Genomic DNA, 16,333 nt, shown 5'->3' with positions numbered 1-16,333 from the left:
TGAGCCAGGCTGCCATAGGCTTTTGTTTAACAAGAGCAATTGGCACTCAACGCGTCACCAGTATGCTTGGCCTGCACTCCCAATGTGCTGTCATTGGAGAGTCAGACCATTCCACCCAAAGCATGGCTCTACAATACATACAGGGTTAAAGTAACTGTCCAGTGTTTCCAGACTTCTATGAAATATGACCTATATTTAATTACAATATGAGTTAAATAATTGTGTATGTTAAAAAGCAGCTTTTCTGTGTTGGAATAGTGTGGGTGTACCCCAACAACAGAAGGGCGAGGGGCGTATACCGGTCCTAAAAAAATATTCATGCTAGTAGACCACTGATTGGCCAGCTCATCCTCCTCAGGAAATAGCAAGCATTTTATAAACGGTCTGTTTGGGATACAAGTTTGAGGTGTTTTTAAAAAAAAGGTGTTTTAGAAACGTTATTTTATTCTTATATGAGTATAGGATGAGTCAAAAACATTATCTGGGTATGAGTTAACAGAATATGAACTGTTAAAAGTGAGATTTTCACTGGACAATTACTTGTAGACAAAATGTAGCCTATGCTACATGTTAACAAACACTAATGTTAATGCTAGCCAACAACCGATACAGTAGGAAGAGGTTCATGTTTTTTCCTGTCCAGGATGCTCTACCCCTGTTCTGTCACTACTACTGGATCCATCCCACAGCTTATCATTTCATCATGCGTCTCTCATTCTCCTCTCCAACAGCATGCTGCCGCTAAGGGCTGCTTTACAGTTCCATTTCAGCCTGCCATTGTGCTTTGTGTACAGTACGCTCCATCACCCAACCTCCATCCAGGGGTACAGTACCCTTTTCACTTCAGTTCATTTCTCTCATGGGTACTCTGATCTTCTTTCCTTTCTTCCTTTCCTTTCATTTCCTTTCCTTTCCTTTGATTTATTTTCCTTTCCTATTTTTTCTTTCCTTTAAATGTCCTTTCTTTCATTTCTTTAACCTACCTGTCTTTTCCTTCTTTCTCTCCTAATTTCTTTCTTTATCCCTTTCGTACTATTTTTTTTTTTATCTTTCTTTCCGCTTCCCTCCATCCACTACCTCATCCTGTCCTGCTGCTCCTTCTGTGATCTATGGTGTGAGCAGAATCACTGTCTCATCCTTGAAACTCTAACCTTTCGCTTCACATGGAAATGTATGAAAATCTCCACTCGACTGTGCGAAATTGTCCTGTTTGTCAATTCAAGGACCATTTCTGTCAAAGTTAGAAATAATGTTCAATTCCCATGTTTTATTTTATTTCTCTAAAGTGGTGATTCAATGCATACGTGTTGGGGTAACATTTTGTGTATTAGCCAATTGAGAGTGTGCTTATTCCCGTGCTAGTCTCTGATATGTGTCTCTGAGAATGTCAAGGGATTCATTTAACCAGATAGAAGGTACCGAGGCAGCCGTCCCGAAGGCTCTTTTCCTCCCAATTCCTAAGAAGTCAAATCGTCATGTGAATTCGTATGAGATTGATCGGCCTCATTCTGCCTCCTACTCTAATTCACTTTACCATGGCACTCATACAGCAGCTCTTTGCATCTGGCCCACTTTTCAAATTAGTTATTGACACAACTCCACCTCCCTGGTGATCTTAACCTGATGTTTCTGTCCCAAAATGAGTGTCACCGCCTTAGTGAGAATCACCATTCCCCTCTGAATTACCTAACAGCTACAGTATATGGCCACTCTGGAGGAGTAATTGCTTTGTAGTCAATTGCGGTAGATCTAACAGCTATCATCCAAACACTGTTATGACAGACTGACAGACAGAGCAACTTATCATGTACACCTAGGAAAGCCATGGATTTCCTAGGTGGCCGACTCCCGAGTTGGATGTTACCAGGATATTTTGGTGAGAGCTGATTGATACAGGGACCGATGTATCCTCTCCATACTCACCAGGCCTCTCGCTGTCCTGTGGACTTCCTCCCTCTCTTTAGTTCCTAACCTCTCCGTCCTCCCTCTCTCCCTCCTCCCTTCACTCACCCCTCCTCAAACGCTTCAATTCCATCCCCCTTTGCTTCCATTCTATCTCCTCTCTCACTCCCTGTCCATTCCCTTGCTCCCTCTCTCCAGACGATGGAGTGTCAGATGGAGGAGTGGTATAAGGAGGTGGGGGAGCTGCAGGTGGCGGCGGCCTCCATCCCACAGCAGGGCCAGGTCATGGAGACGGTCGGCGAGCGCCAGGCCGCCGTGGAGACGCGCATCGTCCGCCTCATCGAGCCGCTCAAGGAGCGACGGCGCATCCTTCTGGCCTCCAAGGAGGTTCACCAAGTGGGCCGTGACCTGGAGGACGAGATAGTGAGTGGCCGTCCTGATCCTCCTCCGATTATACCCACACACACACCACGCACACTTACAGACACTTATAGACATGTGACTTACAAGTGTCATCGGGTAAAAGTGTTGCTTAAGTTGGTGACTAACCCCCTTTCTTGTTTGTGAAAGGCGTTATCTTGATAAAATATGTTATGTAACACTAAACTGATGCAGTGCCATGCTGGTGATAACCATCAAAGTTACCAGTGTTCGCAAGTGCTCCTTTGCTAGTTTCACTTGTGATGTGTTTGCAGCTGTGGGTGCAGGAGCGGCTGCCTGCCGCCACGTCTCAGGAGCACGGCTCCAGTCTCCAGGCTGTGCAGCACCTCATGAAGAAAAACCAGGTGAGTGACAGCTAGCTGAGGCTAATCACACCGTTACAGTACATGTCTATCATACTGTAACATATCTAACTGGACATCGTCTTTCTGTCCCGTCCCTTCCCCCAGACTCTGCAGAGGGAGCTGCAGGGCCATCGGGCGAGGGTGGAGGACGTCCTGGAACGAGCTAATGTCATCGCCTCCATCCGCAGCCCCGAGGCTGACTGTGTGCGGGCGGGCCTGGAGCAGCTCAGCGGGCTGTGGGGTCTGCTGTGGGCCGAGACAGAGAGAAGACAGCTGGTGCTGGATGCCATGTACCAGGCCCAGCAGTACTACTTTGACACGGCCGAGGTGGAGGCCTGGCTCAGCGAACAGGAGCTGCACATGATGAACGAGGAAAAGGGCAAGGTAGGAGGCTAGGAGCCAATCACCAGGCGCTGATGTACTTAATCTGCCCAGTTACCATTTTGAAGTACGAGATGATTGGCTTTTTGGAAGAGGAAAAGGTTGTATCTGCATAGGTGTAATGCAATGTGATTGTGTCCCTCCAGATATCAGCAACTGTATTTGAACACAAGTGGAGGCTGCTGGGGGGAGGACGGCTCATAATAATGGCCGGAACAGAGTAAATGGAATGGCATCAAACACATGGAAACCATGGAAACCACGTGTTTGATACCATTCCACTGATTCCGCTCCAGCCGTTACCACGAGCCCGTCCTCCCCAATTAAGGTGCCACCTTCTGTGATGAACATTGCAGGCACTTGAATCGTTAGCATGCCAAGGTTTGTGAGAATGGACTGTAAGTGTGTTGTGGACACCCTCTCAGGATGAGCCCAGCACCCTGCAGCTACTGAAGAAGCACCTGGTACTGGAGCAGACGATAGAGGACTACGCTGAGACGATAGGCCTTCTCTCCCAGCAGTGCAGACAGCTACTGGAGATGGGACATCCAGACAGGTCAGTGTTGGTGCCCCACAAACCTGTCACCACGGTATTACCAAGGCTTTCGTGGGATCAAAAGTTGGTTATAGCAGCTCTAAAGGGAGTGTGCCATGAAATACCCATTTAATATACTGCCTTAACAGCTCAAAGGAAATCCCCTATATGAGAACCAAGGATCTCAGTTTGTGACTTGATTGAAGAAGATCAAGGGCCTCTCCAGTCTTAGTCTTCTGGGTGCTGAGGAGTAACCCGGTAGTAAATGGCTTGAACGACATAACCCCTGTAGAGAAGGTAGTACAGTCCAGTAAAGTTTGCCGGCCATGGACTCCTGTTGCTCTGTTTATGGCAGCAGAGTGAGTCATGGTGACAGCAGGGTCAGCACTGGGCCCGTATTGCTACTCTGTCTCTGGTGTCAGAGCTAACGCTAACGGCTCTATCATCTTAGCTGTTAGCCGACGCCGGCGTCTCTGCACTAGTAGGGTATGGATGTTTTTAGGGGTTGCCCATGGTTGTCTCATGTTGTTCCGTTTGCTTTGTAAGTCTTCTCCTCACATTTACTCCTCCTGCGAACTCAACACTGTAAAACCAGCTCGTGGTTTTTCATGTCTAAATGTGTTTCACTCCCACACATTCCCCCGCAATTTCACCCTGTGTTTACTACATGTCTCAAACCCCGTCTCTGGTGTGTGTGTGTGTCTGCGTGCCTACCTGCCTGCGTGTGTGTATGTGTCTGTCCGTGTGTGTGCGTGTGTCTCAGTGAGCAGATCAGTAAGTGTCAGTCTCAGATGGACCGGCTGTACGTGTCTCTGAAGGACCTGGTGGAGGAGAGGAAGTCTCGTCTGGAGCAGCAGTACTGGCTCTACCAGCTCAACCATGAGGTGGACGAGCTGGAGCAGTGGATCGCTGAGAGGGAGGTGGTGGCCAGCTCGCCAGAACTGGGACAGGACTTTGAACACGTCACGGTCAGTGGGACCACTCTCAGAGCATGAATGGACAAAGGCTTCAACAATATGATAGGGCTGGTGGTCCTCTGTAGCTCAGTTGGTAGAGCATGGCACTTACAATGCCAGGATAGTGGGTTCAATTCCTGGGACCACCCATATGTAAATGTATTTGATCATGACTGATAAGTCGCTTTGGATAAAAACGTCCGCTAAATGGCATATAGTGTTTGTCTAAAACCTTTTGGGAAGAGGGTTAATATGTCTACCTGTATGGCTCAAAGAAGGGCATGCAGTACACTGTAATATTGCTTAGTAAGGAAGTAGTATGTATTTCAACGCAATTTGTTTTGATAAGTAGCCTATTACTGCTTTAGCAACAGTGCTTAGCTTGGCTAACTAGATATTGATCGTCCCTTCATCCCTCTCCTCCTCTCTCCTCCTCCTCTCTCCTCCCTTCAGATCCTGCAGGAGAAGTTCACAGAGTTTGCGTCGGAGACGGGCAGTCTGGGTCAGGAGCGTGTGACGGCGGTTAACCAGATGGTGGATGAGCTGATCGACTACGGCCACGCCGAGGCTGCCACCATCGCCGAGTGGAAGGACGGCGTGAACGAGGCCTGGGCCGACCTCCTGGAGCTCATGGAGACCCGGGCACAGATGCTGGCCGCCTCGCACCAGCTCCACAAGTTCTTCACCGACTGCCGCGAGGTAGCGTTTGAACCATAAGAAGAGCTACGGGATACAGGTCTGTGTCGTGTTTTGATGTGTCTCTGATGGGCCGTTATCGCATTGTGCTGCAGGTCTTGGCCCAAATCGATGATAAGCAGCGGAGGCTGCCCGAGGTGCGGGCGCGCCAGGGTGGCACTGCCAACACCAGCACCCTGCAGAGGCTCATGCACAGCTTCGAGCACGACATCCAGCTGCTCGTCACTCAGGTGAGCCCCCCCCCCCACTATCACTTTATTTTATTAGCACATGAGACTAAAAAGGAAGACAGAACAATACAGGAGGTCAATGTGGTAATACTTCACGTGAAGTTTCTCTCATACTTGTTCAGTAAGTACTTTTCCACAGTACTTTTAGTTATTCCTATGTCATTTATCACCCGTCCCTGTCTATCTGTGTCCAGGTGAGGCAGCTCCAGGAGAGTGCGGGTCAGCTCCGGACCATCTACGCCGGGCAGAAGGCTGAGGCGATTGCCGGCCGGGAACAGGAAGTGATGCATTGCTGGAAGGAGCTCTTGACGTCCTGTGAGGAGTGCCGAGTGCAGATCACCACGGCAACAGACAAGCTGCGGTTCTTCGGGGTGGTGCGAGACCAGATCATGTGGATGGACAGCATCATCTCTCAGATCGGCACAGGGGACAATCCAAGGTATATGAGTGGACATGGTTACAATTGTATTTTTATGGTTTAGGCCATACACATTTTATGAAAGTGAGGTGAGCAAGAGAAAAAAAGTGAACCTTTTTTGTTGAAATACTATAGGCCCAGCAATGTTAGTTCAACACCTAGCGACCTAGGATAGGCTGAAAGACGTATAGTTCAGCTATAATCCAAAAGGAAGTTGTGTGTCTCTTTCCTGGAAGATTGTATTTTTTAAATGTGAAGGGGGCGTCCGTTAAACATTAAATGAAGTGTGTACGGCCTTATCTATATTTACAGTTTGTATCTCATACTGCTCCATCTCATCCACCTGTCCATCTATCAGATGTGATTGATCTGCATGTTCAGGGGCCTGTTTTGATTTTGTGGCATTATCGTAATATAAGTAAATAAGGGAATTTATTTACGTTACGAAAATGCCAAATATGGAGAGCTGCACAGAGAGCAACAATTATAATGAACACATTTCAAGCAATGCACTGTAAGCATGTTTTAATATAGCAATTAACAGTGTTATTTTCAAAATGGCTGCCTGGTGGTGTAAATGAGGCTGACCTGGCCCTTGTCTTCCGGGGTGTGTAACCCTGTGCTATTCTCCCTCACTGTCAGCATTCCCCACAGCGATATAACGGGCTCTGGACTCTCTGGTCCTTTCAGGGATGTGTCCTCAGTGGAGGTACTGATGAACTACCACCAGAGCTTGAAGAGCGAGGTGGAGGCGCGCAGTAAGAGTGTGCTGCAGTGCATCGAGATGGGCAAGACGCTGCTGGCCGCACGCAACCCTGCTGCTGAGGAGGTAACAGCACTGTTGACAGGGTTCTGCCATAGAACATAGAGGATGGTACTGTAGTTTAGATTACATTTACAGTCACTAGTTTGGATGAAGCTCAATGGAAATGTATTTTTAGATCAAGGAGAAGCTGGATAAGGTGGTGGCCAAGCAGTACGAGCTGTCTGAGAAATGGGACAAACACTGGGAGGTCCTGCAGCACAGTGAGTCCCCCCTGATTTTACCTGAATGTAACTTACTCTAGTACCTGGCACCTCAAGTCTCTGTTTGATATTATCCCAAGCCATTCCATAATTTGGAACCACAGTAAGCTACAACTGAGCAACAGTGTGAGGGATGTGATACCAATTCTCAGACACTGAGTTCCTCTTTCTCCTCTGCCTCAGTGCTGGAGGTGCACCAGTTTGCCCAGGAAGCGGTGGTGGCCGAGGCCTGGCTCACGGCCCAGGAACCCTTCATCAATAGCAAGGAGCTGGGTGCCAGTGTGGACGAGGTGGAGCAGCTCATCCGCCGCCACGAGGCCTTCCGCAAGGCCGCCGCCACGTGGGAGGAGCGCTTCAGCTCACTACGACGCCTCACCACGGTCCGTCACTATCCCTAGCCTACTAACACTCCCCTTAGCTGATGCCGTCTTTATCCTGGTTGCTTACAAGAGGTTGTAGAGCACAGCTTGTTTGAAGTGACTTGTCAATTGGCTTCATGTTTACGGTATGCTTAATTTTGTTGTGGAGGAGATTCTACTATGAAGTGCTGATGTTTAGTTAACCTCGATTTGGTTCCAGGTGGAGAAGATGAAAGCAGAGCAGAGTAAGCTCCCTCCCACCCCCCTGCTGGGTCGAAAGGTGTTCCTGGACCCCCAGGAGACGTCCCCTGCCCGGAGCCAGGGCTCCCCCCTAATGAGACGGATCATTTACGAGCAGGTCGAGCACAGAGCTGAAAGGCCCTCCCAGGAACCCTTGCCCTCCTCCGTGGCCCGCCGCTTGGGATCCACCGTGGCCAACTACACCCCCATCATGAACGGCTCCAGTGGCTACCGCAACAGCCTGGAGGCCTGGGCCATGCCCGTGATGGGGGGAGTGGTTGGAGGTGTAGTGGGGGTGGCAGCTGGCCTGGGAACAACCGCCATGGAGGCCAGAGGGGTAGCAACAAATTTAGGGACCACAACTGCCATGGAGGTCCGAGGGGTGGCAGTAGGGTTGGGGACTGCCGCCTCGGAAGCCAGAGGGTTGGCCGTAGGATTGGTCACCCCCGCGGTCGAGGCCAAAGGGATAGCTGCAAGCTTGGTGACTGGTGCAGCCACGGCAGTGGAGGTGAAAGCCTCACAGTACCTCCGGCAGCCTAAGATCAAACACATGGACGACATGGTGACGCCCATGCTGGTGGCCTGTAGGCTGGAGAAGGTGAGAGAGAAGGAGGTGAGAGAGAGGGAGCAGAGAGAGAGGGAGAGAGATATTTTGTTAATAGAGCCAGCGCCGGTGATGCCGGTGATGGCCGAGGTGGTGCTCCAGGAGATGGGGAGGGAGGGGATGGGCAGGGAGAGGTTGAACAGTGAGCCCAGCAGCAGAGACCACCGGGCGGGGAGCAGCCGGTCAGAGCCCCAGCAGAGAGACAGGGACAGAGACAGTAGGGACAGTAGGGACAGTCACAGGGAAGCCAGGCTGGAGCGCCAGCACTCTAGTGAGGTGCTGATGATTCAGGCACGGCGGGATGAGCTGCCCCAGGAGGTGTGGCGGGAACGGGCCGAGCGCAAAGAGAGGAAGCTGGAGAGGCAGACGTCCAGCGAGCAGGAAGGCCACGGACACGAAGGCCGGAGGAAAGACCGCCACCGGACGGAGAGACAAGAGTCCAGTGAACACGACACAGCCAAAGAGCAGTCAGACAGACGTTCTACGTGAGTACTACATTGTGCCTTGGAGTCGTTAAGTGCTGTTATGGTGGGAAAATTACAAACTCTGTTATGCATATGCACTGAAAAAGTCCACGGTCTATTTCTCTCATTTAAGAAGAAGCTAGTGTTCTTCCACTCTTGTCTTTGTGTAACTTGGTCACGCGGGCGAAGACTAAGGGCCATATGAGAGTGACCACAGTTTGAGTCCATCCTGTTCTTTTGGTATCTTTCAAGGGCACAGCTGTGTGGAGATATGAAGAGACCAGAAGCTAGCTTGAGCGGCAGCAGTTAGATTGTAACAAAACTGCCGTTATCACGTGTTTGTACACTACGTTCCGATCAAGATCTCACACACCTGCTCTTTGCCACGAAGACAAAGAGGTTGTACTTTCTATAAAAGCGGAGAGCCAACTCTGTTCGTTGGGCTCTTAACTCTGCACTGTTGAGGAGATTGCGAACTTCTCCAGATTTGCAAATCTTATAATAAAGTTGTTTGAAGAATCTATAGTCCCTCTCCTTTTGGTTAGAATTTCCACGACACTGTTTGCAGAAAGGTGTATCACTTTTTATCTTGGTTGATTACAGGGAGAAAAGGTCAGGCGGCCAGACCTTGTTTGACATAGTGGAGCAGCTAAAAGACAGAGAGGCAGCAACGGTGAGTCTTCTGTTCACCAGGTTTGCCGCCTTTATTACACAGATAGAGTTATCTATACATAAATGCTATTAATGAGGGTGTTTAACGGCTACACGTTGTATTTACAGTCTGAACTCTGCCCTCTCTCTTCTCTCCTCAGGCCCGAGGGGAGGTCCCTAAAGTGCCGAACGGCGTGCCAGAGAAGTCTTCCGGACGTCCAGACCGGCCGCGAGCACGGGACCGCCCCAAGCCCCGGCGGAGACCCAGGCCCAAGGACCACTCTGCAGGAGAGGCCACCACCCGGCGGTCACGCTCGGCGCCAGAGCCAGGGATGGCCCAGAGCGTGAGCCCCTCAGTCCTCCAGCCGCCCAGCCACACTGCCCACCACGAGGGCTTCCTCTTCCGCAAGCTGGACATCGAGACCATGAAGAAGAGCTCTAACAGGTGGGCAACCAGGTTCCTAGCGGGGGAGTATGTTGATATTACAAACAGGCATGATCTTATGAGCATGCTAAGCTAACAAAACAACTGACTTTACCTACGAAATGTTCAATTGGTGCATGTCACTGGCATTAACATATGTTCCAGCATCTGATTGGTGCCTTAGGTCTCGGTCGACATATGCTCATCCTATTGGAGCTTTTGCACTGGTCTGACATACTGTATGTTCAGACATTCCTATTGGAGCTTAACGACCCGAGTTGACATATGCTCTTGTAACCTATTGAAAATAGAATTCTGGATTGACATATGTTCTAGCATCCTATTTGAAAATAGCCATTTGCTTTAACATATGCTCTTCTAGCATTTTATTGAAACTTCAGATCTCTGTTTAGCCTCTGATCAGAAGTGTATCAGAATGAGAGTTCAACCAAGAGATAGCCACCAGCCATTCCACTGCTTGCCACATGCATGGTGCCTAAACCAACACTGGCCCTGACGGAGAGCAGTCTGGTTGATGGATGTTGTTGCTGAGCCTTAGGTCGAACCTGGTGCTGGTTCTGGCCTGGCCCATAGCCAGTACGATATGCAGCCATAGCCAGGCTACCCGCACAGGTCCCTGCAGTGGCCACACATCACTCCGCTTCCTCCCCGAGAGACGTTTCGTTCAGTCGGTCATGCTTGGTGGCCTACCATGGGTCTCTGGCCCCCGGAGACTGAACCGCCCGCCTCTCGCTGCCGCACTGCCCCCTGGAGGCCATGGCTGACACGCAACGCAACAGACTCATCCCACAAATGAGTCCCACTGCTCACTCACCAATTGGATGAATGTTTCCGATGTACATGTAATGCTATGTACATGCCAAGGTAAAGCCTAGCTTTTTTATGTGTTTCACTCAATCGTCTTAAGAGGATAGATGAAAGTTCACGAATACCAATACTGTGATTTAACCAGAGTCTCTGTGTTTTTCTCTCTCCTGTTGCTCCTTGCTGCTGGCTGTTCTTCCTACCTCGCCACAAAGGTAAGCCACGTGTATGCACCTATGCACGCTACGGTCGGCGGTTCATTTGTTTGTTCAGCAGTGTGTTCTCCCTCGGCCCACTGCGGCCAGTCATCTTGAACGCCCCCAGGTGAGTGAGGTTAGGTGGCATTAAGCCTGTGGTTGGTTTTGGCTGAACACTCCCTGTTTCCCCCCCCCCCCCACTACAGCAGATCCTGGGTCAACCTGTACTGTGTGCTGAACAAAGGAGAGATAGGCTTCTATAAGGATGCTAAGAACACCGCCACACCTTACAACAACGAGCCCATGCTCAACCTCGGCCACTGCCACTGCGACGTCACCCTTGGATACAAGAAGAAGAAAAACGTCTTTACACTTAAGTTAGTACTCTGCCTTCAATCGGGGACATGTTGTGTAGATGACCATTTTGTGTGTTACCCTCAACTTCTCTGTCCTTCTGTTTCAGAACGAAAGACGGAAGTGAATTTCTGTTCCATGCAAAGGATGAGGTAAAAGGCGTTCGAATGGTTGACTGCTCTTTCATGGAAACACAGTCATATAATAGCGATGTGATACTGCAATGCTTGTCCATGTGCCAAATAACTTTCTCTCTGTCTCTCGCCCTCTCTCTTTTCCTTTCTCGTTCTTTATCATTCGTCCTGTCCCATGCTCTCTCTCATCTCCCTTTCTCTCTCCGAGTCACAGGATGATCTAAAGGCCTGGACCACCAACATCAACAAGAGCATCGCAGAGCATGAGGAGATTGCCAAATGGGGTCAGCCCCAGCCTACTACCTCATCCACGGACGAGGGCACGCGCCGGGACGGCAGCAAGGCCGATAACAAGTCAGACCGGGGGGAAAGGCCGGAGAGGGCCGAGCGCTCTGAGAGGTCGGATAAGGGTGAGACCAAATCGGACACCAAGCGTTCAGAAAAGTCCAGCAAGAAGAAATGAGTTTGATGTTGTGCGCTGGGTGGGGGAAAGGGAGAGCGGTTTAAAAGACTCCCAGTCAAGACCCATCCTTTTCACCTCGTCCACCTGCTTCAGTTCTGTTTAGTGTCAAAAAGGACAGGAACATCACCCTGGTGAACTGACATGAGGGATTTGAAGCACAAATATCAGTGTGCCCCTCATCGTTGCCCTCTCTCTTTATCTCTGTTGCTCTGAGGGTGTCAGTCTTGGGCACTAACACTTATTGCCCGGCTTGTTCCACCCTCTGGTAGTGACATTGGTGCACTGCAGAAAGCAGATGCTCCTAGTCAGGGCAGCAGTGTGAGAGAGATGGACACATGTAACAAGAGGGTTGTTATCACTGGTGGTATGAAGAAGTAGCTCATAACGTTTTAAGTTTATTTTTTTGTAAGAGATGAGCTGTATCTGTATGTAACTCTTGTCTGTCTATTTATGTATTGTATGTCTAGAACATCCAATCTTATACTCCCAAACAAAAGTGAATGAAATATGCCTAAATGTTTTTCACAACTGGCCTCTTTTTGGAGAACAATTATTTTATGTTGTTTCCTTTTTGTATTTCTGCTCATTCACTTTGCCTTCATTCTTTTCTGGGCTTTTCTCACTTTTTGGATTTTCTTCAGCACAAAACTGTAATGTCATCAAACTCATCCTAATTGAATTTGTACAATTCAACATTGAGCCAGAGGACAAAAAGAAGAGGCAGAGAACATCAGCCTTCACAGAGCTTGTTCTGGCTTTTGGATGGATGAGCTGGAACCTTTACCTGGAGGCTGGCCCCCACGGCCATACTCATCTATGCCTTCATCTGGGGCCCCCAGGGACCCAGCAGCCATAGCCACCCAGCATCAGAGGGACAGGACTGGAAGCCATCTGGCAAGACCTCAAGCCTCCTTCCTTCTCAAAGACCATCAGATGGTGGTAACCGCACTCCACATACCCAGTCAACATTATTTTTGTCCATTCAGAAAATATCACAATGCTTTTTATAGACAGTCAAAAAAAATAGAAATTAAGTTGTGTGTGTCTGAGCATGTGTGTGCGGATGTGTGTGTCTGTTCAGCTTCTCACCACTCCCAGGGTTTTCATAGCTCAGGTTTTTTTTGTTCACATCTGCGTCCTCAGTTCTCCCTCAGTCTTCCAGGCACTGCCGTTCCACAGGCCAGGCTTTTAACCACAGGAGTTGAAGAGGACACAGCAAGAATCAGGGGCCACACAGAAATTACACGGTGCCGATTGGTCACTCCAAGGCCTCAGGAGTGCAAGTCGATGTCAGACGGATGTAAACAAAAGCTTCCTATCTTCTGGATGAATGAAACACATGCATGTCTTGCTTGAGATACATCTCTTGTTGATAGGCTTTGCATAGCAGTCCGATCATATGTTCCTCTCACAGTATGTAGCTATCAGCGACGATGTTCACGTTTGTTCCTCTCCATGCATCATACAATAAAATGATCTGTTTGTCGTAGCACTGCAAAGCCATATTTGGTAACGGGAAGTCTTACATTATGGAAGCTAGTGGACAAATCTTTTGCCTGTTCCTTACATCAGAGATTTGTACAGAAGTGAGGAGGGGCGAGGACGAGATAGTACAGTGCAAATATCATGAGATCTTTCCCGAGTAGCTTTTTCTACCATGTTTTTTAAAACACATTTTATGCATCTATACAGGCGTTGAATGCCAAATCAATGCAATCCATAACGCATGTTGGACACAACAAGGCAAGGATCAGCAGAACTTATTTTTGAATGAACATAACTGTCACACGGAATGTGAAATACAGTACAATATATGACACAGGACACAGCCAGATAGGGCGCTGTGGACATCTGTGAGATTCTATGGCGAGTTCTTAGATTCGTATGACATACTTTACTGAGTGGCATACAGTACAATTATCATAGTGTAGTTGGAGGATACTAACGATAAAGTGCTAGTTTGCTGAAGTCTTGCATTCAGGAGTTTCACTGTGCATTCACTACTATCTATTGTTTAGAGTAGACTTATCTTGCCTGGGCAGCTCATATGGAGGATGCCTCATTCCAAAAACAATATGCTCAATAAAGACGAATTGGTTTCAAATTGATGGACGTAATTGTGTTAGTTCTGATTTAACACTCATTTGGATGTCTCTGAATGGTATCTATGTTTGGAAATGCTGCTTACCATTGTACAGATGTCACAGATATCCTATTTGTATGCCATAGTCTCACTCGAAACAGATTGTATGCCGTCAAAGTATTATGGTGGCTTAGGGAGGTTGACCGGAATGTGAATAGAGAATTTATGCAACTTATCCCTTGCACTTAAACATTCCCCCATTGCGCAGTGCTATTGAGGAGCAGTGGAGCTTGAGGGTCCAAGAGGGAAATGTTTTTATTTGCTTACTGGAGAATGAGTTTTGAATTATCTTCATGAATGAACATTAAGTACACCAGCCGGAAAAGTATGAGAGTATCATGCTCAACCATGATGTGAGATATTTCACATGGCAGTTTTTCATGCTCGTCTTGCTTGTTACACATTACTAACAGCTGGAATTCCAGCCACAGTGCATGAAAGTACGAGTTTCACAAATCTCTCACGTCCTAACAACCAAACATGCCTATACAATATTTCATCCATTTAGTCATGCTAAGGTTTCATTCAGTAGTTATCTGTTTAAATGACCAGTGGTCATTTTCCAAATGTGGGCCGGCAAGTCTGTTGGCTTGGCCAAGGCCCGATCCATGTTATCTTTTCTGTTTCACAGAGGGTCATTTGAGTTTATAGACTTTCAAATGACAAACCAGCGGAATGTTGTTAATACCTAGAAAGCACAATTTTATAACCTACAGTTGATATACACACAAGCATTCAGTTGTTACAGGGAGACTTGTGAAAGGAATCCCATTATTGATACAATGCATCTGTATTAGCCGTGCAGTCATGATTTTTCAGGTGTGTGTGAAGTGCGTTAAGTCCTGGAGTGCTTCCTTCATGAAAGCAGTACCACCTCAAAGGTTACAAATCAATAGTCTTTGGCCATTATTTTATTTCAGGGAATAATAATTACATTTCAGTTTTCATCCCAGATGTTCCACTGCTGTTTGTGGACAAGTCAATGCTCAACACCTACCATTCATTTCCTGACCTTTGACCCTAGAGCACCACTGGTTTTTAGGGAACTACTGAATGGACGTTTTTGCAAAGTTCAACAGCTTGATGACCTGTACAAAATGTAATTGCTTAAAGTATTTTCTGTAAAAAAAAGAATGACATTTTCTTCTGTTCTGCTGTGAAAGGGAGGTTTTTAAACAAATGTAAATATTCATGGGGAAAATGGTTCATTGGTACAACATCAACAGAAAACATCACAATATCAGGACAAAGAAGTTGCATGAATAACATAGTCCCTATTATGATACTGCTCTGCATGTTTTGAAGTCTCATTCTGCCAATCACTGTACAATAATGGGGTGACACACTTGCTTACACGGAAAAGGTGAATGAATGAATAATAATGTATAAAACAGATCCAACTTAAAACCATTGACGCTGTACAGTTGTTTCTTTGAATTGATAAATACAAATTGGGATACTGAAAAAAAAAACACTGTGTGGTGTTCATTTGGATTGCATGCGAAGTTCAATGCCATTGTCTTGTCAATTGGCTCTTCAAATATATTCAGGCCAAAGGACCATGTTGGACCAATACTAATTCCAGTTACATTCACTCTTCTTCGCATAATTTATTTAAAAAAATCTGTCCTGTATTTACTGTATTTGATACAACATGTTTTAGTATTAACGCTGCTCATGCATAAAACCATACATGAATGTATCACTGCTGCTACAGTTAGGGACAAAATAGCAGCAAGTTCTCATAACATTATTGAAGCTAACAACTACAGACCTTCAAACATCTTATCTGTTCACACAGTTGTACATGTGTTGAATGAATAATGCTTTGATGAATTGTGATAATGGTTTACAGACATGCTGAACAATGTACCTAGAATCTTGGAGCCCCAACTTCCTGTTTCTTCTTTCTGTCTGTTATGTCACTGTCACCTACACCCTGAGTAGATACACTATATGTACAAAAATATGTGGACACCCCTTCAAATTAGTGGATTTGGCCATTTCAGCCCCCCCATTGCTGACAGGTGTATAAAATGAGCACACAGCCATGAAATCTCCATAGACAAACACTGGCAGTAGAATGGCCTTACTTAAGAGCTCAGTGACTTTCAACGTGGCACCGTCATAGGATACCACCTTTCCAACAAGTCAGGTTGTCAAATTGCTGCCCCTGCCAACTGTAAGTGCTGTTGTTATTGTGAAGTGCAAACATCTAGGAGCAACAACGGCTTAGCAGCAACGTGGTAGGCCACACAAGCTCACAGAACGGGACCACCGCATGCTGAAGTGTGTAGCGTGTAAAAATCGTCTGTCCTCGGTTGCAACACTCACGACCAAGTTCCAAACTGCCTCTGGAAGCAACGTCAGCACAAGAACTGTTTGTCAGGAGCTTCAGGAAACAAGTTTCTATGGCTGTGCAGCTGCACACAAGCCTAAGATTACTATGCGCAATGCCAAGCGTCGGCTGGAGTGATGTAAAGCTCTCCGCAATTACACTCTGGAGCAGTGGAAACGCGTTCTCTGGAGTGATCTGGATTTGGTGG

At 47.6% G+C, this 16,333-nt stretch overlaps 1 protein-coding gene across 12 annotated transcripts in view; it reads left to right on the top strand.

Moving 5' to 3' along the window:
- Nucleotides 1-15,261, top strand: part of LOC110503306 (spectrin beta chain, non-erythrocytic 4) — a 71,397-nt gene extending 56,136 nt beyond the window's left edge. For 2 of the 12 annotated variants that reach the window (XM_090218161.1, XM_090218166.1), the window contains 17 exons: nucleotides 2,101-2,325; nucleotides 2,598-2,687; nucleotides 2,793-3,071; nucleotides 3,494-3,624; nucleotides 4,367-4,571; nucleotides 5,013-5,258; nucleotides 5,351-5,485; nucleotides 5,680-5,924; nucleotides 6,594-6,732; nucleotides 6,845-6,929; nucleotides 7,113-7,309; nucleotides 7,509-8,617; nucleotides 9,200-9,269; nucleotides 9,409-9,692; nucleotides 10,903-11,070; nucleotides 11,157-11,199; nucleotides 11,396-15,261. In XM_090218161.1, coding sequence (XP_090074287.1) covers nucleotides 2,101-2,325; nucleotides 2,598-2,687; nucleotides 2,793-3,071; nucleotides 3,494-3,624; nucleotides 4,367-4,571; nucleotides 5,013-5,258; nucleotides 5,351-5,485; nucleotides 5,680-5,924; nucleotides 6,594-6,732; nucleotides 6,845-6,929; nucleotides 7,113-7,309; nucleotides 7,509-8,617; nucleotides 9,200-9,269; nucleotides 9,409-9,692; nucleotides 10,903-11,070; nucleotides 11,157-11,199; nucleotides 11,396-11,644 — 3,900 coding nt within the window. In that variant the 3' untranslated portion in view covers nucleotides 11,645-15,261. Of the gene's footprint in view, nucleotides 1-2,100; nucleotides 2,326-2,597; nucleotides 2,688-2,792; nucleotides 3,072-3,493; nucleotides 3,625-4,366; nucleotides 4,572-5,012; nucleotides 5,259-5,350; nucleotides 5,486-5,679; nucleotides 5,925-6,545; nucleotides 6,733-6,844; nucleotides 6,930-7,112; nucleotides 7,310-7,508; nucleotides 8,618-9,199; nucleotides 9,270-9,408; nucleotides 10,712-10,899; nucleotides 11,071-11,156; nucleotides 11,200-11,389 lie in introns of all 12 variants that reach the window. The other 10 variants (XM_036961363.2, XM_090218165.1, XM_036961362.2 and 7 more) reach the window with 8 other exon arrangements.
- The last annotated feature ends 1,072 nt before the right edge of the window (nucleotides 15,262-16,333 follow it).

Source organism: Oncorhynchus mykiss, chromosome 24 (genome assembly GCF_057628025.1).
Source record: "Oncorhynchus mykiss isolate SJ-2025 chromosome 24, ASM5762802v1, whole genome shotgun sequence".
NCBI lineage: Eukaryota > Metazoa > Chordata > Actinopteri > Salmoniformes > Salmonidae > Oncorhynchus > Oncorhynchus mykiss.
Note: the sequence above shows the minus strand (reverse complement) of the source record. Positions and strands in the feature narration are given on the sequence as shown.